Here is a 23,249-nt window from a genome sequence, read left to right on the forward strand (position 1 = left end):
GCTATTTGTGAATAACTTGAAAAGTATACATACAATTGAAATGATTCAAAGTTCCTAATGTACTTACCTGCAATACCTTTCAAACAAGATATTACATGTTAAATTTGAACCTGTGGTTCTTAAAATAAACTAAGAAAAGATATTTTTCTATAACAAAACCTATTGGCTGGATTTGTCAGTGTGTGTACCTCATTTATTGTCTATGTGTATGTACAACCAATGCTTAACACTACTCCTTGGATAAGCCTACTGCTCGACCACACTACCACAAAATAGAGCATTAGTATTATCTCTTTTTACCACTATTTTACCTCTAAGGGGAACCCTTGGACTCTGTGCATGCTATTCCTTACTTTGAAATAGCACATACAGAGCCAACTTCCTACATTGGGCACCAGCGGCTGGAACCATGGTCATTTCTAATCCCAAGAGCATTACAAACTCTCTGCTGGGTTGGGTCCTCATGGTCGAGGCGGTGGGCGTCAGTTTCACATTTCTGGGGTGACATTTTTACTCAACCCCTTCAATGCTAGAGTGGACCCAAGGACCTTTTTGTGTAAAGCACTGTAAAGCAACATTGAGGTTACTGGCTGTTATTTATTGTGTTGTCCTGGACCTAACCCCTCCACCTCCTGAGTAAACCTCAACTGCTGCTCTCTACTCTGAGAGGGTGAAGTGCGTATTGAGCACAGAAGGAATTTGTTTTAATTGGCTCTCAGTCAGTGGTAAACAACAATGCCCACACAAGATGCTACCCAGTATCCAGCAAGAAAACGCCTTGTTCCTGGTGTTCAGGGTAACAACCTTCTGGTCCCAATGGGGCTCTATAGGCATGGATAGAGGCTGCACGGGGTTAAAGCATGGATCTGCAAAGGTGATGCACACCACTTTCATTGCCAAAATGCAATGCTGCATCTCCACAACTCATATGAAGTTTTGCCATTTACTGGTTCCTCCTGTGCAATGTAGGAAGTTGGCTCTGTATGTGCTATTTCAAAGTAAGGAATAGCATGCACAGAGTCCAAGGGTTCCCCTTAGAGGTAAGATAGTGGCAAAAAGAGATAATACTAATGCTCTATTTTGTGGTAGTGTGGTCGAGTAGTAGGCTTATCAAAGGAGTAGTGTTAAGCATTTGTTGTACATACACACAGGCAATAAATGAGGAACACACACTCAGAGACAAATCCAGCCAATAGGTTTTGTTATAGAAAAATATATTTTCTTAGTTTATTTTAAGAACCACAGGTTCAAATTCTACATGTAATATCTCATGTGAAAGGTATTGCAGGTAAGTACTTTAGGAACTTTAAATCATTACATTAGCATGTATACTTTTGTCATAAAACACAATAAGCTGTTTTAAAAGTGGACACAGTGCAATTTTCACAGTTCCTAGGGGAGGTAAAGTAATGTTAGTTTTAACAGGTAAGTAAGTCACTTACAGGTTTCAGTTTTTGGTCCAAGGTAGCCCACCGTTGGGGGTTCAGAGCAACCCCAAAGTTATCACACCAGCAGCTCAGGGCCGGTCAGGTGCAAAGGTCAAAGAGGTGCCCAAAACACATAGGCTTCAATGGAGAGAAGGGGGTGCCCCGGTTCCAGTCTGCCAGCAGGTAAGTACCCGCGTCTTCGGAGGGCAGACCAGGGGGGTTTTGTAGGGCACCGGGGGGGGGACACAAGTCCACACAAAGTACACCCTCAGCAGAGCGGGGGCGGCCGGGTGCAGTGTGCAAACAATCGTCGGGTTTCCTTTAGTTTTCAATGGGAGACCAAGGGGTCTCTTCAGCGATGCAGGCAGGCAAGGGGGGGGGGCTTCTCGGGGTAGCCACCACCTGGGCAAGGGAGAGGGCCTCCTGGGGGTCACTCCTGCACAGAAGTTCAGTTTCTTTAGGGGCTGGGGGCTGCGGGTGCAGGGTCTTTTCCAGCCGTCGGGAAATGGAGTTCAGACAGTCGCGGTCAGGGGGAGCCTGGGGATTCCCTCTGCAGGCGTCGCTGTGGGGGCTCAGGGGGGGACAACTTTGGTTACTCACAGTCGTAGAGTCGCCAGAGGGTCCTCCCTGAGTTGGTTGTTCTTCACCAGTCGAGTCTGGGTCGCCGGGTGCAGTGTTGCAAGTCTCACGCTTCTTGCGGGGAGTTGCAGGGGTCTTTAAATCTGCTCCTTGTAACAAAGTTGCAGTTCTCTTGGAGCAGTGCCGCTGTCCTCGGGAGTTTCTAGTCTTTCTTGAAGCTGGGCAGTCCTCAGAGGATTCAGAGGTCGCTGGTCCCTTGGAAAGCGTCGCTGGAGCAGGTTTCTTTGGAAGGCAGGAGACAGGCCGGTAAGTCTGGAGCCAAAGCAGTTGGTGTCTTCTGTTCTTCCTCTGCAGGAGTTTTTCAGCTCAGCAGTCCTTCTTCAGGTAAGTTGCAGGAATCTAAATTCTTAGGTTCAGGGGAGCCCTTAAATACTAAATTTAAGGGCGTGTTTAGGTCTGGGGAGTTAGTAGCCAATGGCTACTAGCCCTGAGGGTGGGTACACCCTCTTTGTGCCTCCTCCCAAGGGGAGGGGGTCACATTCCTATCCCTATTGGGGTAATCCTCCTTCTACAAGATGGAGGATTTCTAAAAGTCAGAGTCACCTCAGCTCAGGACACCTTAGGGGCTGTCCTGACTGGCCAGTGACTCCTCCTTGTTTTTCTCATTATCTCTCCTGGACTTGCCGCCAAAAGTGGGGGCTGGGTCCAGGAGGCGGGCATCTCTACTAGCTGGAGTGCCCTGGGGCATTGTAACACGAAGCTTGAGCCTTTGAAGCTCACTGCTAGGTGTTACAGTTCCTGCAGGGGGGAGGTGTGAAGCACCTCCACCCAGAGCAGGCTTTGTTTCTGTCCTCAGAGAGCACAAAGGCTCTCACCGCATGGGGTCAGAAACTCGTCTCTCAGCAGCTGGCTGGCACAGACCAGTCAGTCCTGCACTGAACAATTGGGTAAAATACAGGGGGTATCTCTAAGATGCCCTCTGTGTGCATTTTTTTAATAAATCCAACACTGGCATCAGTGTGGGTTTATTATTCTGAGAAGTTTGATACTAAACTTCCCAGTATTCAGTGTAGCAATTATGGAGCTGTGGAGTTCGTTTTTGACAGACTCCCAGCCCATATACTCTTATGGCTACCCTGCACTTACAATGTCTAAGGTTTTGCTTAGACACTGTAGGGGCATAGTGCTCATGCACATATGCCCCCACCTGTGGTATAGTGCACCCTGCCTTAGGGCTGTAAGGCCTACTAGAGGGGTGACTTACCTATGCCACAGGTAGTGGGAGGTTGGCATGGCACCCTGAGGGGAGTGCCATGTCGACTTAGTCATTTTCTCCCCACCAGCACACACAAGCTGGCAAGCAGTGTGTCTGTGCTGAGTGAGGGGTCCCTAGGGTGGCATAAGACATGCTGCAGCCCTTAAAGACCTTCCCTGGCATCAGGGCCCTTGGTACCAGGGGTACCAGTTACAAGGGACTTACCTAGATGCCAGGGTTGTTCCAAATGTGGAAACAATGGTACATTTTAGGTGAAAGAACACTGGTGCTGGGGCCTGGTTAGCAGGGTCCCAGCACACTTCTCAGTCAAGTCAGCATCAGTATCAGTATCAAGCAAAAAGTGGGGGGTAACTGCAACAGGGAGCCATTTCTTTACAGTGATGCACACCACTTTCATTGCCAAAATGCAATGCTGCATCTCCACAACTCATATGAAGTTTTGCCATTTACTGGTTCCTCCTGTGCAGTTGGGCTGCGGTGATCTTATGACTTCTGGGTGATCTCCATCTGTCTGGAGTCTCCGATTCAGTTCTGATAGTAAACAAGGTATTGCGTTGTGTTAATGGGTGATAAAGTCACTCTGCCTGGCACCTGTAACTCGTCTCCTTGGCTAACAGCTCTGGGCGGTCCCTCTTCTTGTCGTGGCCAGATTGTGCGGGCTTCTGAAACCAGTGTTTGCTGTCTTAACAGCTGTCAGTTATGCAGACAGGCATGTAGGGCAGCAATAAATGACCTCTATTTCTGTCCTTCTACGGCAAGTTTCTGTACAGTTCCCCAGCTGTGGTTCGGGGTCTTCATTTCTGTTTGCGCAGTTGGCCTACTTCCCTTCCGTTTCTCTTCTGGGGTCTAAAAGAGCTTTTCTTGTGATGGAGTCTTGTTTTTTTTAATGATGTGTCCTATCCATCTCCATCTTTTTCTCATACTCAACGTGTCTATGCTCCCATACAAGCATCTGGTGAGAAGTTCTTTGGAGAAGGTTTACGGCCAGAAAATGCTCAAGAGTCTTCTCAGGTTATTGGTGAGGAAGACGGACAGGTTGGTGACGTTTATTAACATCATCCATCCCAGTCTCAAACCGGTCTAGCTTTCGAAGCTAAACTCTCCATCATCTGCTTTAGAGGTAAAATCAACATAGAAGCTCTTGAAGAGAACTATCTGTTGCGGTATGCCATAGGCTCTCAGTATACATCAGAGGCTGTCACGTGGATACTGTCAAAGGCTTTCCCAAGACCAATTAAACTGATTTACAGCTATCTATACCACTCCATGCACTGCTCTATGAAGTTGAGTAGAGTATAAGACAGACACTGATCAACGCATCCGCTGCCCTTGCAGAACTCATCCTGGTCTTTTCTTAACCGCTTTTCCGTGGCATCAGAAATGTGCTGAATAATGATCTTTGGCAGGATTTTACTCTGGATTGAGAGAATGGTAATTTCATGCCGTTGATACAGTTGGCATCTTGACGATGATACAGTCATCTGGTACTTTCGTACTCTCCCAAATTGATATAAACAATGGTTGGAGGAGCTAGACTAATGTTTGTGTCTTCCATGACAATTTCAGCATTTAGGTGTGTTGCTCAGGACCTTTTAGGCATTGACAATTTTTTTTCTGTGGTTTCCACATCCAAGACTGTCTATGCTTCTTAAGTCAGTTTTGCTTGTTGGAAGTGGCCTGTTAGACATTTTTGAAGTGCTAGGCCCAGCGTGCGCCCTGCTCTTTTTCTATGTTGTGAGCAGTCTGCTTTGCTGGTCCATGATAGGGGTGTTGTATATTGCACGGGATTTACCGCTATCTTCCTGATCTCCTCTAATGGCTGCCTCCTCCGCTTGGCTGGAACGGTTATCCATGTACACCTCCTTGCCTGCTCTTGCTATTCTGTTGACTGCTCTGTTTACTTTGTACTGTTGCTTGTACTTCTTCAGCCTCTCAGATTTGGCCTTCATGAGTTTTTTTCTGCCCTCCGGTCTTCAATAGCTTTCTCTGTGTCTCATCTTATTCATTTTTTACTCTTTCTTGTCTTGGTCCCCAGGAATGTTTCACTGCTCTTCACATATATTGACGAAACCGGTTCCCATTGCCTGTTGACTGCATTTGCAGCTGGCTCAGACTGATCTTATGGGTTTGCCAGGAGCTGGAACCGGTTTTCGATTCATAAGACAAATGCCTTTTCGTTCTCGGGGCCACATAATTTTGCCACATTGGTGTCGCCCTGACATTGTGTTCTGTTTTTCTGACCATCTGTTTGACAACAGCAATCACTAGATTGTGATCATTGCTGACATCCGCTCCTGTCCTCGCTCTGGCTTCTTGCAGTTAGAGTCTCCAGATGCTGCTTATCAGGTGGTCAATTCGTTTTCGGTCTCTGCCACTGGGAGAGCACCAAGTTAGTTTGTGAATATCGAGGTGCTGAAAGAGCTCCCCCTACGATCTGGTTATTTGTGGCACTAAAGTTCTAAGTCTTTCTCCATTGCCATTCATTGTTCCATAACCTTCCTTTCCCATAGCTCTGTCATGGTTCGTTTTGCCATTTCCCACTTAGCATTCCAGTCTCCAATCACAATCTTCAGGTCATGGTTCGACACTGCTTTAAGGTCGGCTTGCATCTATTGGTACATATGCCCTTGCCTGATTTCTTGGTGTTATTTCTTGGATCATACCACTGGATAATGGTGGTGTTTGTGTGTCTGGCTTTTAACCTGGCTGCCATTGAGTCTGCTGTTCTATGGCTTTCACTAAATTAGGCAATTTTCTTTCCTCTTGCTCAGGATGAGGGCTACTTCTTCACAATGCTGGAAATCATCCCTTTCTGAGTGCAGTGCTGTCTCTTCTGTGGTGGTTTTCATTCTGTCAATTCCTGTGCCCAGACTTTTACTTATCCCAGGATCTGTAGACTATAGCGCCTCATCTCAGATGTTACTTCAGCCAGCTTTCCTGTGTCATACATAGTCCGTATGTTCCAGAATCCCATTCTGGTCTTGCATGTGACACTCAGAACTTCTTTCAAACCGCCCATAGTTTCCTTGCGTTTTGACTACTGTCAGTCATGAAGGTCTCCTGTAGAAACTGGAGAAGTCACTCAGACACTGTGCCCAGAAGATGTAGTGGGTGTGGCTGCTGTTTACATAACAAATGCTTTTCATCGGACAAGGCTGTCCTTGTGCCCACCCCCACACTAGAGTACCAGTGGACTGTGCTTCATCTGGTCTCTATCCTTTGACTAGTCTGGCTAGGGTGACCCTACCATGAATCTAAGCTCCCCCCAGCATAGCTCTCCAGATTACTGAGACATGCAAGCCCCTCACCCTCTTCAAGGTGGGGACCCTCCGAGCTAAGTTCTGATTGGTTCATGTGTAATGCATATTGGCTTCAGACCGAGGCCTGAATCTACCTCTGTTGCAAAGGGAGGGAATGGGAAGGGGGAGGGTTTTCCACTCAGGCAGGGGTCATCTACACAGGTACCCAGGGCATGGTTAGAGACTTCCTGCATCCAGCCAGTATGAGGAAGTCAGAATAGGAGAAAAAGGAGAAGTCTTCAGTCTTTTTGGTTATGTTCTTTTTTTTTTAACTGAATGGAGAGGTCATGGACATTAACACAGGATGCCGCTTTCTTGTTAGAGGAACTCCATCTCGGCTGCTCTTTGTTCACACGGGCCTCATCAGTACCACATTAGAGGTTTGTTTACTCGGTTGGAATGCAGCAGGAGCAGTTTAATAAAATATTATCATTTCCTCAATTTTGGTTGTGTGTATTCCTAATTGTACAGCCTGCTTCATGCCTTTTTGTTTAGTCCGTTACCACTGCAGGCAAGCACTTTACACGAAGGAAGTTTCACCCAAGAAAGAGACACCTATACTCGGACAAATGGCATTGCCTTGAGACCTCCCACATCCACCAGACATGCACAGTTCAGAGAGGAGGAAAACAAATGAGCGGCGTTTCCCCCTGGCAGGAGAAGTCTAAAATCGGTCAAAGGACATACACCCAGCTGATATGCAGAGTTCAGAGAGGGGGGACTCAAAGGGGAGGAGAAGAGGTTCAGCTTGGGAGGGAACGCCTACACAGACAGAGGGCATGTCCTGGAGACATCCCTCCAACCACCCGTGGGCAGAAGTCAGAGATGGGGCTCAGAAGAAAGGGGAGGAGTTGCAGGGTACGCCTAGACTGGGAGAAAGGACAAAGCTTAAAGAACTCCCCCACCAACCGGGTACACACATTTTAGCGAGTGGGATGGGAAGGTATAGGTTTAGACTGGGATGTCCAAGTTGGAATTCACTAACTCAAACACAAAGGAGATCTCCTGTGTGCAGCACACAAAGTCCAAATGTACCCCACCATTCTCTAATTCAAATGTTAACCACACAACACACATACGTACAATATATCTCCTTAATATGTGGCATAGACAAGATAAGGAAAGGCATCTCAATTATGGGTACTGTAAAGACTACTTGAAAGAGCCAGTGGGCAATTTCCCAACAGTGAATGAATCGTAATCAAGCTGCCACCACAACCACCACCAGGCGATGCATATCTTGGGCTGAGGGCAGCAGCTACTCTCACTCAGACTGGGGTATAATTTTCAAGGTCTCTTGGCACCTGGCTGGCAGGGATGTATGTTTGTCTAATTCACAGAAGTAAAAACACAGGGTAAAGGAAAACAAAAAGAGTAATCACACAGGTTTCCAAGGACAGGTTTATTAGGCCTGAATGTCACCTGCATGTCTCTAGAAACCCATTCAGATGACATGCAAGATTGACAAACCCGTCCATGGTTCTGATGGATAGGTGGGGGTTATCAATAAGTAATTTATAGATGCAGTCTGACCTAACCCACCAGTAACTTCTGTGACCAGTGGATTTTAAGATATAGGTAAAAAGCACCTTGAACAAATTTAGTGAATTCTAGTTCATTAGTCCAGCCGATCATTTTAATAATTGTAATAAAGTTTAGATAATAAAATTAATTTACTAAACACAAAACAATAATAAACAGTTAGGCTGTAAACTTATTTTCAACTGTGATCCTTAACAGACACTCGTGATTGGATGCTGGGTTTTAAGACTACACTAAAACCAAGCGTGTCAACCTTCTAGTTGGCTGATGTACAGATGCCATATCTGTATAGTTATGTTTGTACAGTTGCTTTTACTATTGCAAAAAAGCCTAAAAATCCCCCCTCCAAATCCCCAAGACTTTAAGGGAGCACCAGTGACTTCTCCTTAGCACATTACCAGAGTGACAGCAAGAGCTGGTGCAGGATGAGAGATGGGTTCACAGTTCCCACACTCATACCACCTTAGCATTTGTCAGTACAAAAGGTTTCTGTAAAAGCTGATGTCACAAGCGCTCTTGAACATCCCAGAATTGATGCACAAAAAAATCAGCACATTATGCAATCAGCCACAGGGCAAGTGTTAGCAGATGCCCAGCACAGAGTCTAAAATAACATTTGAGGTTCTTTCTTGGAGTGAGCAACCTTAGGTATATACCTGTTTTAGTACTTTAATTACTCACCAGTAAATACATTTTTTCTGAACTATAAACCACCATACATTGCTACCATCACAGAGTCGAGAGTGCAAAGGATGTAACTTGGTTATCTAACTAGAGTTAGATACTGGAGTTTGCACTACATAGGATTCTGCCCTGTAACCAATGACTGCCCCAGTACCCCAAAGAAAAGGTTCACAAGGAGGACCCAGTCGAAACACTGCCCATCCATCAGAACCATGGAAGTAATCACTGACCTGTCTGTGTTTGGTCATTTGTGTAAAATTGACCTGTCCAATTTGGGAACCATGTAGGACTCCAGTAATAGTATTCAGCTGATCTTGTATCTGCCAATATACCCTCTGAAGAGCCCAGCATTTCACTCTCCAGGTTTCTAACGTCCTAGGCTTGAATCTTCCACAATTCATGCTCCTGCGGTAAAGACCGGTTATACACTTGGCCTTTTGACAACCCAAGGAAACCAACAGTTGCAACTTTGACAAAACTGAAAGGGAGACGTTTTAATTACCATAAACCTTGATTGCTACAACTGACATATATTCTCTTGACAATCTGATGGAAGCATTATCCTGAAAAAGTGTCCTTCTCAAACTGTACACCACTCTCAAGTTATTCTCCAGTCTTTTGTCATCTTCCTTGACAATTTTAATCTTTCACTGGGTCGTTTGATGTATTGTGGGGTATTGCTGACGTCAGAGACGTCTTACTACAGACACTCGTAGTGCCGATACCAACAAAGAAAACAAATCCATTATTTCGATCAAGCACTAGATGGCACATTAGACATCAAGTAAATATACAACAGATTCATGCTGCAAACTAAACTAATGAATTATTCTAGATTCACACTGGCTAGATTCCATCATCTAGGAAGTGGGGTCAGAATGTTTCCTCCATAAGTAAAAATCTTCTGGCTTCAACCCAACTCCCTCTGGAGTAGGAAAGCATATGTGAACTGAGAAGTTAAAGCAGGCTTTTCTTACCTTCTCTTGATACAGTTTGTGAAGCCAGGAGGCTGCCTCCTTCTCATCTTCAGGAATCTCTTCCAAAGGAAACCTCCTGAATTGAGGATAAGGTAAGGGATAGAGAGAAAACTTGTGAGATGTCAACTCTAAACTGGGGTTAAAAATAATAGACAAACCATGGCTCTATAGAAAAACTCTGAATCTATATTAAAGAAGCAAACATCGCAAATAAGGATTCCACTATTAAGTACAAAATAAAAGGAAATAAAACTGGCATCAAAACTGCCAGCTTTTACTTTGCCTATTATGGGGTAGAAACCATTGGCATCGTCCTACCAATATCTTTGTTGCTTTGTCCTGGGAAATTACTGGAGAAAGTAGCAATTAGTCACTCGCAAACTGTAATTAAACCTTTGGAATGTTAGACTAATATCAGTCAGGATTCTGTCCCGGACGGAGCCCGAGGTCGTTATTACCTCGGCTGCTGGTAATGTAATGATGGTGGTCCATACTGGGGTGTTGGTGCAATGATTTCATTATATCGATCAGATGCGATTTAAACAGTCAATCACGTATTCCGTGGGTCCGACTTAGATTGATGCAGAATGACTGGAGCCACTATGTCTGACAAGAAGCCAGTGTCTTAGGGAATGCCTGGTTACTTTTTAATCTACCTTCTTTCACTCTGACAACACCTGACAGGTTTCAGCTCACATTCTCAATGCAAGCAGACAACACCCAGATCATCCTCAGTTTACAGAGATCATCATTGGTGCTGTAAGGTGTTACCCATGCATTAGAGGTGGTCAGAGGATGGATGGATATAAACTTACTGAATCCCACAACCAGTGGAACGCTTTGTACCTCTCAGCCCAACTCTCCAGATTCTTCTCCTTTGCCTACTTCTCTTGCAGAATGCCCGCATCACGCAGAGGATGCCTGTTTCCAAAACCAGTACAGGTGGTGAGAATACAGGGTATGATGGAAAACACAGAGGGCCCCCCTAATACACCAGGAATCTACCACTCTGAAATCCTGCCTTTATCACCAATGGAGCCGAGCAGGATTGTTCCATCGTATCTTTATCCGATCATCTCATGGCTGGGAATAGCTTTGTGCAACCAAGGATCAACTTCTGGAAATGCGGTCAACTTTGTCTCCAAGCTCCAATGCACCCAAAACTCAGCTGCAAGAGCTCTCCTGATCATGTCCAATCTGTTACACCAGGTATACTAGCTAACACTTAGCAAAAGTGTTTTTTAAAGTCAGTTAGACAATGCATCAGCTATACCACAACACTGGCCCTGGATTATTGAGGGGAACAATCTTAAGTACTCTCCCTGAACTCTCAAACTTGAGTGGGATACTTAACATTGAAAACCTGTGATGGTAAGGCCTCAAGGGTCCCCCCCCATTCATGCCATTTTGCTAACTAGGCAATGCTGACTTATGATCTACCTGTGAGGATATCTTTGCTCATGGGAGCTGTTCTATAGCAACAAGATACATCTTATAGCAAAGTATCTCAAATCTGGTTGTCTGGGTTAGGGCTACCACAGGTAACTAAGAGGAAGGACCACACAGCCACATTCTGTTATCCAGGCTGTGAGGAGACCTTTCACAACCCAATTTTAGAAAAACTTGGAACATCCCACTTCACTCAGATCTAAATGAACCGTTGGCAGACAGGATCGAAGAATCCCAAGGACAAATTCATCTCTATGAAAATCCGAGAATAATTCTTTGCAGGAAAAGGGAAGTGTAAGGAAATGCCTCCTTGGCATGGTTGCTCCCTGACTTTTTGCCTTTGCTGATGCTATGTTTACAATTGAAAGTGTGCTGAGGCCTGCTAACCAGGCCCCAGCACCAGTGTTCTTTCCCTAACCTGTACTTTTGTATCCACAATTGGCAGACCCTGGCATCCAGATAAGTCCCTTGTAACTGGTACTTCTAGTACCAAGGGCCCTGATGCCAAGGAAGGTCTCTAAGGGCTGCAGCATGTCTTATGCCACCCTGGAGACCTCTCACTCAGCACAGACACACTGCTTGCCAGCTTGTGTGTGCTAGTGAGGACAAAACGAGTAAGTCGACATGGCACTCCCCTCAGGGTGCCATGCCAGCCTCTCACTGCCTATGCAGTATAGGTAAGCCACCCCTCTAGCAGGCCTTACAGCCCTAAGGCAGGGTGCACTATACCATAGGTGAGGGTACCAGTGCATGAGCATGGTACCCCTACAGTGTCTAAACAAAACCTTAGACATTGTAAGTGCAGGGTAGCCATAAGAGTATATGGTCTGGGAGTCTGTCAAACACGAACTCCACAGCACCATAATGGCTACACTGAAAACTGGGAAGTTTGGTATCAAACTTCTCAGCACAATAAATGCACACTGATGCCAGTGTACATTTTATTGTAAAATACACCACAGAGGGCACCTTAGAGGTGCCCCCTGAAACTTAACCGACTATCTGTGTAGGCTGACTAGTTTTAGCAGCCTGCCACAAACCGAGACATGTTGCTGGCCCCATGGGGAGAGTGCCTTTGTCACTCTGAGGCCAGTAACAAAGCCTGCACTGGGTGGAGATGCTAACACCTCCCCCAGGCAGGAATTATCACACCTGGCGGTGAGCCTCAAAGGCTCACCTCCTTTGTGCCAACCCAGCAGGACACTCCAGCTAGTGGAGTTGCCCGCCCCCTCCGGCCAGGCCCCACTTTTGGCGGCAAGGCCGGAGAAAATAATGAGAAAAACAAGGAGGAGTCACTGGCCAGTCAGGACAGCCCCTAAGGTGTCCTGAGCTGAAGTGACTCTAACTTTTAGAAATCCTCCATCTTGCAGATGGAGGATTCCCCCAACAGGGTTAGGATTGTGACCCCCTCCCCTTGGGAGGAGGCACAAAGAGGGTGTACCCACCCTCAGGGCTAGTAGCCATTGGCTACTAACCCCCCAGACCTAAACACGCCCTTAAATTTAGTATTTAAGGGCTACCCTGAACCCTAGAAAATTAGATTCCTGCAACTACAAGAAGAAGGACTGCCTAGCTGAAAACCCCTGCAGCGGAAGACCAGAAGACGACAAACTGCCTTGGCTCCAGAAACTCACCGGCCTGTCTCCTGCCTTCCAAAGATCCTGCTCCAGCGACGCCTTCCAAAGGGACCAGCGACCTCGACATCCTCTGAGGACTGCCCCTGCTTCGAAAAGACAAGAAACTCCCGAGGACAGCGGACCTGCTCCAAGAAAGGCTGCAACCTTGTTTCCAGCAGCCTTGAAAGAACCCTACAAGCTCCCCGCAAGAAGCGTGAGACTTGCAACACTGCACCCGGCGACCCCGACTCGGCTGGTGGAGATCCAACACCTCAGGAGGGACCCCAGGACTACTCTGATACTGTGAGTACCAAAACCTGTCCCCCCTGAGCCCCCACAGCGCCGCCTGCAGAGGGAATCCCGAGGCTTCCCCTGACCGCGACTCTTTGAATCCAAAGTCCCGACGCCTGGGAGAGACCCTGCACCCGCAGCCCCCAGGACCTGAAGGACCGGACTTTCACTGGAGAAGTGACCCCCAGGAGTCCCTCTCCCTTGCCCAAGTGGAGGTTTCCCCGAGGAACCCCCCCCTTGCCTGCCTGCAGCGCTGAAGAGATCCCGAGATCTCTCATAGACTAACATTGCGAACCCGACGCTTGTTTCTACACTGCACCCGGCCGCCCCCGCGCTGCTGAGGGTGAAATTTCTGTGTGGGCTTGTGTCCCCCCCGGTGCCCTACAAAACCCCCCTGGTCTGCCCTCTGAAGACGCGGGTACTTACCTGCAAGCAGACCGGAACCGGGGCACCCCCTTCTCTCCATTCTAGCCTATGTGTTTTGGGCACTACTTTGAACTCTGCACCTGACCGGCCCTGAGCTGCTGGTGTGGTGACTTTGGGGTTGCTCTGAACCCCCAACGGTGGGCTACCTTGGACCAAGAACTAAGCCCTGTAAGTGTCTTACTTACCTGGTTAACCTAACAAATACTTACCTCCCCTAGGAACTGTGAAAATTGCACTGTGTCCACTTTTAAAACAGCTATTTGTGAATAACTTGAAAAGTATACATGCAATTTTGATGATTTGAAGTTCCTAAAGTACTTACCTGCAATACCTTTCGAATGAGATATTACATGTAGAATTTGAACCTGTGGTTCTTAAAATAAACTAAGAAAATATATTTTTCTATATAAAAACCTATTGGCTGGATTTGTCTCTGAGTGTGTGTACCTCATTTATTGTCTGTGTATGTACAACAAATGCTTAACACGACTCCTTGGATAAGCCTACTGCTCGACCACACTACCACAAAATAGAGCATTAGTATTATCTATTTTTACCACTATTTTACCTCTAAGGGGAACCCTTGGACTCTGTGCATGCTATTCCTTACTTTGAAATAGCACATACAGAGCCAACTTCCTACATTGGTGGATCAGCGGTGGGGTACAAGACTTTGCATTTGCTGGACTACTCAGCCAATACCTGATCACACGACAAATTCCAAAATTGTCATTAGAAATTCATTTTTGCAATTTGAAATTTTTCTAAATTCTTAAAAGTCCTGCTAGGGCCTTGTGTGTTAAGTCCCTGTTTAGCATTGTCTTTTAGAGTTTAAAAGTTTGTTAAAAGTTTGAAATTAGATTCTAGAAACAGTTTTAGATTCTTTAAAAAGTCTTCCAACTCTTAGCAAAATAATGTCTGATACAGAGATGAATGTGGTGGAACTCGACACCACACCTTACCTCCATCTTAAGATGAGGGAGCTAAGGTCTCTCTGTAATATCAAAAAAATAACCATTGGCTCCAGACCTACCAAAATTCAGCTCCAGGAGCTGTTGGCAGAGTTTGAAAAAGCCAACCCCTCTGATGATGACCTCACAGAGGAAGAAATTAGTGACTTGGAGGCCAATGTCCCTCCTCCAGTCCTAAATAGGGAGAACAGGACCCCTCAAGTCCTGTCTCCAACTGTGTTAGTCAGAAATAGTGAGTCCCTCACAGGAGGGTCCCACATTTCTGAAATCACTGAGGATGCTCTCAGTGAAGATGACCTCCTGTTAGCCAGGATGGCCAAAAGATTGGCTTTAGAGAGACAGCTCCTAGCCATAGAAAGGGAAAGACAAGAGATGGGCCTAGGACCCATCAATGGTGGCAGCAATATAAATAGGGTCAGAGATTCTCCTGACATGTTAAAAATCCCCAAAGGGATTGTGACAAAATTTGAAGATGGTGATGACATCACCAAATGGTTCACAGCTTTTGAGAGGGCTTGTGTAACCAGAAAAGTGAACAGGTCTCACTGGGGTGCTCTCCTTTGGGAAATGTTCACTGGAAAGTGTAGGGATAGACTCCTCACACTCTCTGGAAAAGATGCAGAATCTTATGACCTCATGAAGGGTACCCTGATTGAGGGCTTTGGATTCTCCACTGAGGAGTACAGGATTAGGTTCAGGGGGGCTCAAAAATCCTCGAGCCAGACCTGGGTTGACTTTGTTGACTACTCAGTGAAAACACTAGATGGTTGGATTCAAGGCAGTGGTGTAAGTAATTATGATGGGCTGTACAATTTATTTGTGAAAGAACACCTGTTAAGTAATTGTTTCAATGATAAACTGCATCAGCATCTGGTAGACCTAGGACCAATTTCTCCCCAAGAATTGGGAAAGAAGGCGGACCATTGGGTCAAGACAAGGGTGTCCAAGACTTCAACAGGGGGTGACCAAAAGAAAGGGGTCACAAAGACTCCCCAGGGGAAGGGTGATGAGACAACCAAAACTAAAAATAGTAAAGAGTCTTCTACAGGCCCCCAAAAACCTGCACAGGAGGGTGGGCCCAGAGCCTCTTCACAAAACAATGGGTACAAGGGTAAAAACTTTGATCCCAAAAAGGCCTGGTGTCATAGCTGTAAACAGCATGGACACCAAACTGGAGACAAGGCCTGTCCCAAGAAAGGTTCCACTCCAAACTCCCATCCAGGTAACACTGGTATGGCTAGTCTCCAAGTGGGATCAACAGTGTGCCCAGAGCAAATCAGGGTTCACACTGAAGCTATTCTAGTTTCTGAGGGTGGGGTGGATTTAGCCACACTAGCTGTCTGGCCGCCTAACATGCAAAAATACAGACAGCAACTCTTAATTAATGGGACTAGAATAGAGGGCCTGAGGGATACAGGTGCCAGTGTCACCATGGTGACAGAGAAACTGGTTTCCCCTGGCCAATACCTGACTGGAAAAACTTACACAGTCACCAACGCTGACAATCAGAGAAAAGTACATCCCATGGCAATGGTTACTTTAGAATGGGGAGGGGTCAATGGCCTGAAACAGGTGGTGGTCTCCTCAAATATCCCAGTGGACTGTCTGCTTGGAAATGACCTGGAGTCCTCAGCATGGGCTGAGGTAGAACTAAAAACCCATGCAGCAATGCTGGGTATCCCTGAACTGGTGTGTGTGAAAACAAGAGCACAATGCAAGGCACAGGGTGAACAAGTAGAGCTGGAGTCTGGAAAAATGGCCCAGCCTACCAAGAGAACAGGAAAGTCAGTTGGGAAACCAACTGCAACACAGCAAAAGAAAGGGAACCTCTCTTCTCAGGAAGAAGTTCTGCCCTCTGAGGGAACTGAGCCTTTGGAGCTTGAACCTTATCAGGTTGAGCTCTTAGGCCCAGGGGGACCCTCAAGGGAGGAGCTGTGTAAGGGACAAGAAACCTGTCCCTCTCTTGAAGGCCTTAGGCAGCAAGCTGCTGAAGAGTCCAAGGGCAAGAAAACTGGAACCCATAGGGTCTATTGGGAGGATGGACTCCTGTACACTGAGGCCAGAGACCCCAAACCTGGTGCCACTAGGAGAGTGGTAGTGCCTCAGCTGTTCAGAGAGTTCATCCTAACATTGGCCCATGACATTCCCCTTGCTGGACATTTGGGACAAACCAAGACGTGGGAGAGGTTAGTCAACCACTTCTACTGGCCCAATATGTCCAACATGGTTAAGGAGTTTTGCCTCTCCTGCCCCACCTGTCAAGCCAGTGGTAAGACAGGTGGACATCCAAAGGCCCCCCTCATTCCACTTCCAGTGGTGGGGGTTCCCTTTGAAAGAGTGGGTGTGGACATAGTTGGTCCACTGGAACCTCCCACAGCCTCAGGAAATATGTATATCCTGGTAGTAGTGGATCATGCTACCAGGTATCCTGAAGCTATTCCCCTTAGGTCGACTACTGCCCCTGCAGTAGCCAAGGCCCTCATTGGTATCTTTACCAGAGTGGGTTTCCCTAAGGAGGTGGTGTCTGACAGAGGTACCAACTTCATGTCAGCATACCTAAAGCACATGTGGAATGAGTGTGGGGTGACTTATAAATTCACTACACCATACCATCCACAAACTAATGGCTTAGATGAGAGATTCAACAAGACATTAAAGGGCATGATCATGGGGCTCCCAGAAAAACTCAAAAGGAGATGGGATGTCCTCTTGCCATGCCTGCTTTTCGCTTACAGAGAGGTGCCACAGAAGGGAGTAGGATTCTCACCCTTTGAACTTCTGTTTGGTCATCCTGTAAGGGGACCACTTGCCCTTGTTAAAGAAGGCTGGGAGAGACCTCTCCATGAGCCTAAACAGGACATAGTGGACTATGTACTTGGCCTTCGCTCTAGAATGGCAGAGTACATGGAAAAGGCAACCAAAAACCTTGAGGCCAGCCAACAGCTCCAGAAGTTTTGGTATGACCAAAAGGCTGCACTGGTTGAGTTCCAACCAGGGCAGAAAGTCTGGGTTCTGGAGCCTGTGGCTCCCAGGGCACTCCAGGACAAATGGAGTGGCCCTTACCCAGTACTAGAAAGGAAGAGTCAGGTCACCTACCTGGTGGACCTGGGCACAAGCAGGAGCCCCAAGAGGGTGATCCATGTGAACCGCCTTAAGCTCTTCCATGACAGGGCTGATGTCAATCTGTTGATGGTAACAGATGAGGATCAGGAGGCAGAGAGTGAACCTCTCCCTGATCTTCTGTCATCAGACCCAAAAGATGGCACAGTAGATGGAGTGATCTACTCAGACACCCTCTCTGGCCAACAGCAAGCTGATTGTAGGAGAGTCCTACAACAGTTTCCTGAACTCTTCTCCTTAACCCCTGGTCAGACACACCTGTGTACCCATGATGTGGACACAGGAGACAGCATGCCTGTCAAGAACAAAATCTTTAGACAGTCTGACCATGTTAAGGAAAGCATCAAGGTGGAAGTCCACAAGATGCTGGAATTGGGAGTAATTGAGCGCTCTGACAGCCCCTGGGCTAGCCCAGTGGTCTTAGTCCCCAAACCTCACACCAAAGATGGAAAGAAAGAGATGAGGTTTTGTGTGGACTACAGAGGGCTCAATTCTGTCACCAAAACAGATGCCCATCCAATTCCAAGAGCTGATGAGCTCATTGATAAATTAGGTGCTGCCAAATTTCTAAGTACCTTTGACTTGACAGCAGGGTACTGGCAAATAAAAATGGCACCTGGAGCAAAAGAAAAGACAGCATTCTCCACACCTGATGGGCATTATCAGTTTACTGTTATGCCCTTTGGTTTAAAGAATGCCCCTGCCACCTTCCAAAGGTTGGTGAATCAAGTCCTTGCTGGCTTGGAGTCCTTTAGCACAGCTTATCTTGATGATATTGCTGTCTTTAGCTCCACCTGGCAGGATCACCTGGTCCACCTGAAGAAGGTTTTGAAGGCTCTGCAATCTGCAGGCCTCTCTATCAAGGCATCCAAATGCCAGATAGGGCAGGGAACTGTGGTTTACTTGGGCCACCTTGTAGGTGGAGGCCAAGTTCAGCCACTCCAACCCAAGATCCAGACTATTCTGGACTGGGGAGCTCCAAAAACCCAGACTCAAGTCAGGGCATTCCTTGGCTTGACTGGGTATTACAGGAGGTTTGTGAAGGGATATGGATCCATTGTGACAGCCCTCACTGAACTCACCTCCAAGAAAATGCCCAAGAAAGTGAACTGGACTGTGGAATGCCAACAGGCCTTTGACACCCTGAAACAAGCAATGTGCTCAGCACCAGTTCTAAAAGCTCCAGATTATTCTAAGCAGTTCATTGTGCAGACTGATGCCTCTGAACATGGGATAGGGGCAGTTTTGTCCCAAACAAATGATGATGGCCTTGACCAGCCTGTTGCTTTCATTAGCAGGAGGTTACTCCCCAGGGAGCAGCGTTGGAGTGCCATTGAGAGGGAGGCCTTTGCTGTGGTTTGGTCCCTGAAGAAGCTGAGACCATACCTCTTTGGGACTCACTTCCTAGTTCAAACTGACCACAGACCTCTCAAATGGCTGATGCAAATGAAAGGTGAAAATCCTAAACTGTTGAGGTGGTCCATCTCCCTACAGGGAATGGACTTTATAGTGGAACACAGACCTGGGACTGCCCATGCCAATGCAGATGGCCTTTCCAGGTTCTTCCACTTAGAAAATGAAGACTCTCTTGGGAAAGGTTAGTCTCATCCTCTTTCGTTTGGGGGGGGGTTGTGTAAGGAAATGCCTCCTTGGCATGGTTGCTCCCTGACTTTTTGCCTTTGCTGATGCTATGTTTACAATTGAAAGTGTGCTGAGGCCTGCTAACCAGGCCCCAGCACCAGTGTTCTTTCCCTAACCTGTACTTTTGTATCCACAATTGGCAGACCCTGGCATCCAGATAAGTCCCTTGTAACTGGTACTTCTAGTACCAAGGGCCCTGATGCCAAGGAAGGTCTCTAAGGGCTGCAGCATGTCTTATGCCACCCTGGAGACCTCTCACTCAGCACAGACACACTGCTTGCCAGCTTGTGTGTGCTAGTGAGGACAAAACGAGTAAGTCGACATGGCACTCCCCTCAGGGTGCCATGCCAGCCTCTCACTGCCTATGCAGTATAGGTAAGCCACCCCTCTAGCAGGCCTTACAGCCCTAAGGCAGGGTGCACTATACCATAGGTGAGGGTACCAGTGCATGAGCATGGTACCCCTACAGTGTCTAAACAAAACCTTAGACATTGTAAGTGCAGGGTAGCCATAAGAGTATATGGTCTGGGAGTCTGTCAAACACGAACTCCACAGCACCATAATGGCTACACTGAAAACTGGGAAGTTTGGTATCAAACTTCTCAACACAATAAATGCACACTGATGCCAGTGTACATTTTATTGTAAAATACACCACAGAGGGCACCTTAGAGGTGCCCCCTGAAACTTAACCGACTATCTGTGTAGGCTGACTAGTTTTAGCAGCCTGCCACAAACCGAGACATGTTGCTGGCCCCATGGGGAGAGTGCCTTTGTCACTCTGAGGCCAGTAACAAAGCCTGCACTGGGTGGAGATGCTAACACCTCCCCCAGGCAGGAATTGTCACACCTGGCGGTGAGCCTCAAAGGCTCACCTCCTTTGTGCCAACCCAGCAGGACACTCCAGCTAGTGGAGTTGCCCGCCCCCTCCGGCCAGGCCCCACTTTTGGCGGCAAGGCCGGAGAAAATAATGAGAAAAACAAGGAGGAGTCACTGGCCAGTCAGGACAGCCCCTAAGGTGTCCTGAGCTGAAGTGACTCTAACTTTTAGAAATCCTCCATCTTGCAGATGGAGGATTCCCCCAACAGGGTTAGGATTGTGACCCCCTCCCCTTGGGAGGAGGCACAAAGAGGGTGTACCCACCCTCAGGGCTAGTAGCCATTGGCTACTAACCCCCCAGACCTAAACACGCCCTTAAATTTAGTATTTAAGGGCTACCCTGAACCCTAGAAAATTAGATTCCTGCAACTACAAGAAGAAGGACTGCCTAGCTGAAAACCCCTGCAGCGGAAGACCAGAAGACGACAACTGCCTTGGCTCCAGAAACTCACCGGCCTGTCTCCTGCCTTCCAAAGATCCTGCTCCAGCGACGCCTTCCAAAGGGACCAGCGACCTCGACATCCTCTGAGGACTGCCCCTGCTTCGAAAAGACAAGAAACTCCCGAGGACAGCGGACCTGCTCCAAGAAAGGCTGCAACCTTGTTTCCAGCAGCCTTGAAAGAACCCTACAAGCTCCCCGCAAGAAGCGTGAGACTTGCAACACTGCACCCGGCGACCCCGACTCGGCTGGTGGAGATCCAACACCTCAGGAGGGACCCCAGGACTACTCTGATACTGTGAGTACCAAAACCTGTCCCCCCTGAGCCCCCACAGCGCCGCCTGCAGAGGGAATCCCGAGGCTTCCCCTGACCGCGACTCTTTGAATCCAAAGTCCCGACGCCTGGGAGAGACCCTGCACCCGCAGCCCCCAGGACCTGAAGGACCGGACTTTCACTGGAGAAGTGACCCCCAGGAGTCCCTCTCCCTTGCCCAAGTGGAGGTTTCCCCGAGGAACCCCCCCTTGCCTGCCTGCAGCGCTGAAGAGATCCCGAGATCTCTCATAGACTAACATTGCGAACCCGACGCTTGTTTCTACACTGCACCCGGCCGCCCCCGCGCTGCTGAGGGTGAAATTTCTGTGTGGGCTTGTGTCCCCCCCGGTGCCCTACAAAACCCCCCTGGTCTGCCCTCCGAAGACGCGGGTACTTACCTGCAAGCAGACCGGAACCGGGGCACCCCCTTCTCTCCATTCTAGCCTATGTGTTTTGGGCACTACTTTGAACTCTGCACCTGACCGGCCCTGAGCTGCTGGTGTGGTGACTTTGGGGTTGCTCTGAACCCCCAACGGTGGGCTACCTTGGACCAAGAACTAAGCCCTGTAAGTGTCTTACTTACCTGGTTAACCTAACAAATACTTACCTCCCCTAGGAACTGTGAAAATTGCACTGTGTCCACTTTTAAAACAGCTATTTGTGAATAACTTGAAAAGTATACATGCAATTTTGATGATTTGAAGTTCCTAAAGTACTTACCTGCAATACCTTTCGAATGAGATATTACATGTAGAATTTGAACCTGTGGTTCTTAAAATAAACTAAGAAAAGATATTTTTCTATATAAAAACCTATTGGCTGGATTTGTCTCCGAGTGTGTGTACCTCATTTATTGTCTGTGTATGTACAACAAATGCTTAACACGACTCCTTGGATAAGCCTACTGCTCGACCACACTACCACAAAATAGAGCATTAGTATTATCTATTTTTACCACTATTTTACCTCTAAGGGGAACCCTTGGACTCTGTGCATGCTATTCCTTACTTTGAAATAGCACATACAGAGCCAACTTCCTACAGGAAGTAGCAGGCTACTACAATAGCACAAAAGAAAGGAACATGTTCCCTATCCTGTAGCCATCTGTTGGTAGCGTGTAGGGCTGGTGATTCCCATGCTCCACAGACTCCCACCACCTAGTATTGAGTGCGGACATCTGCAAGTTGATTTTGTTCAAAGAAAATCTCTGTCACAAGATGCTTTGTTACTCCGCACTTAGCCCACAATGCACCAGGACAAAGACTGCAGCTCAGATTGTTTTTCCCCTGCGGGCGAAATGTGTCAGTGAGGTGTACTGAGCTAAGACAGGATATATGTATTTTGGACTGTGAAGGCCGAAAAATGAAAAGCATCAAGGATCATGCCTCTCTTCCAAGAATGAGGCAAGTCAATTTACAGCCCTTTAAGCTACAAACTGACGATTACAGGGTATCTTTTTCAGTTTGTAGCATGTGGTGTTGTAGATACACATTCTCCGCCTAGAATGTAAAGCAGTAATACCCCTATGAGGTGGTTACCAATCGCAGGATGCAGATGTGTGGAACATAGTACTTAAACCTGACTGGCCAACTAAAGCCTCCTAACAGACTAGTGGAGCCAAACAGAGTCTTAGGAACATGTGGGTGGGGTGCCCAGGTAGCAACCTTACAAATCTGCTACAGGGATGTTTCCTAAGATGCTCCCTTCTTTCAAGGGAATACGCTCATGGTACTACACACAGGTAACACTAAGCATGTTTGTGTACATCTAACCATCCAACTAGCAATACCAAGCCTTGGAAATGGGGCTTCCTATGTGATGTTTTGCAAAAACAAGAGTTGTTTTGTTTTACAGATGGATTTAATCCGGTCAATGTAGCACACCTTCGGCCTCTTGACACTTCGTGTGTGTAATGTTCTTTGTGGGTCTGTTTATGGGCGGTTAACGGGAAACTCGATTGTTTGGCTTATATGAAAATGGGGAAACCGCCTGTGGAAACAAAACTTTGGGCTTGTTCTCAAAACAACCCTATCAGGGTTCCTATATGAAATGCTCCCCCACCGCTAAAGTGACTCTCCTCACTGAGGTGATAGACTTGTGAGACAACAATTGTATTCCACTAGAGTGAAGTGGATCAGAAGGCGGTCCCATCAGTCTTGTTGAAATTAGATTTAGATTTCAGACTGGCACTGGAGTTCTTGGAGGATTCATTCTTGAGGACCCCCCATGAAAGCAAAGAAGACAAATTTCTCTGCATGTGAAGATCCCTGCAGCTATGTGTAAATGAACAGAAATGCATGGTAATTCTGCCTTCAGAAAG

The 23,249-nt window shown here is 47.2% G+C and overlaps 1 protein-coding gene across 3 annotated transcripts in view; it reads right to left on the reverse strand.

The window, feature by feature from the left end:
- Positions 1-23,249, reverse strand: part of AGPAT3 (1-acylglycerol-3-phosphate O-acyltransferase 3) — a 296,303-nt gene that overhangs the window by 55,874 nt on the left and 217,180 nt on the right. For all 3 annotated transcript variants that reach the window (XM_069202940.1, XM_069202941.1, XM_069202942.1), the window contains one exon: positions 9,785-9,860. In XM_069202940.1, coding sequence (XP_069059041.1) covers positions 9,785-9,860 — 76 coding nt within the window. The remainder of the gene's footprint in view (positions 1-9,784; positions 9,861-23,249) is intronic.

This window comes from Pleurodeles waltl, chromosome 8 (assembly GCF_031143425.1).
Source record: "Pleurodeles waltl isolate 20211129_DDA chromosome 8, aPleWal1.hap1.20221129, whole genome shotgun sequence".
NCBI lineage: Eukaryota > Metazoa > Chordata > Amphibia > Caudata > Salamandridae > Pleurodeles > Pleurodeles waltl.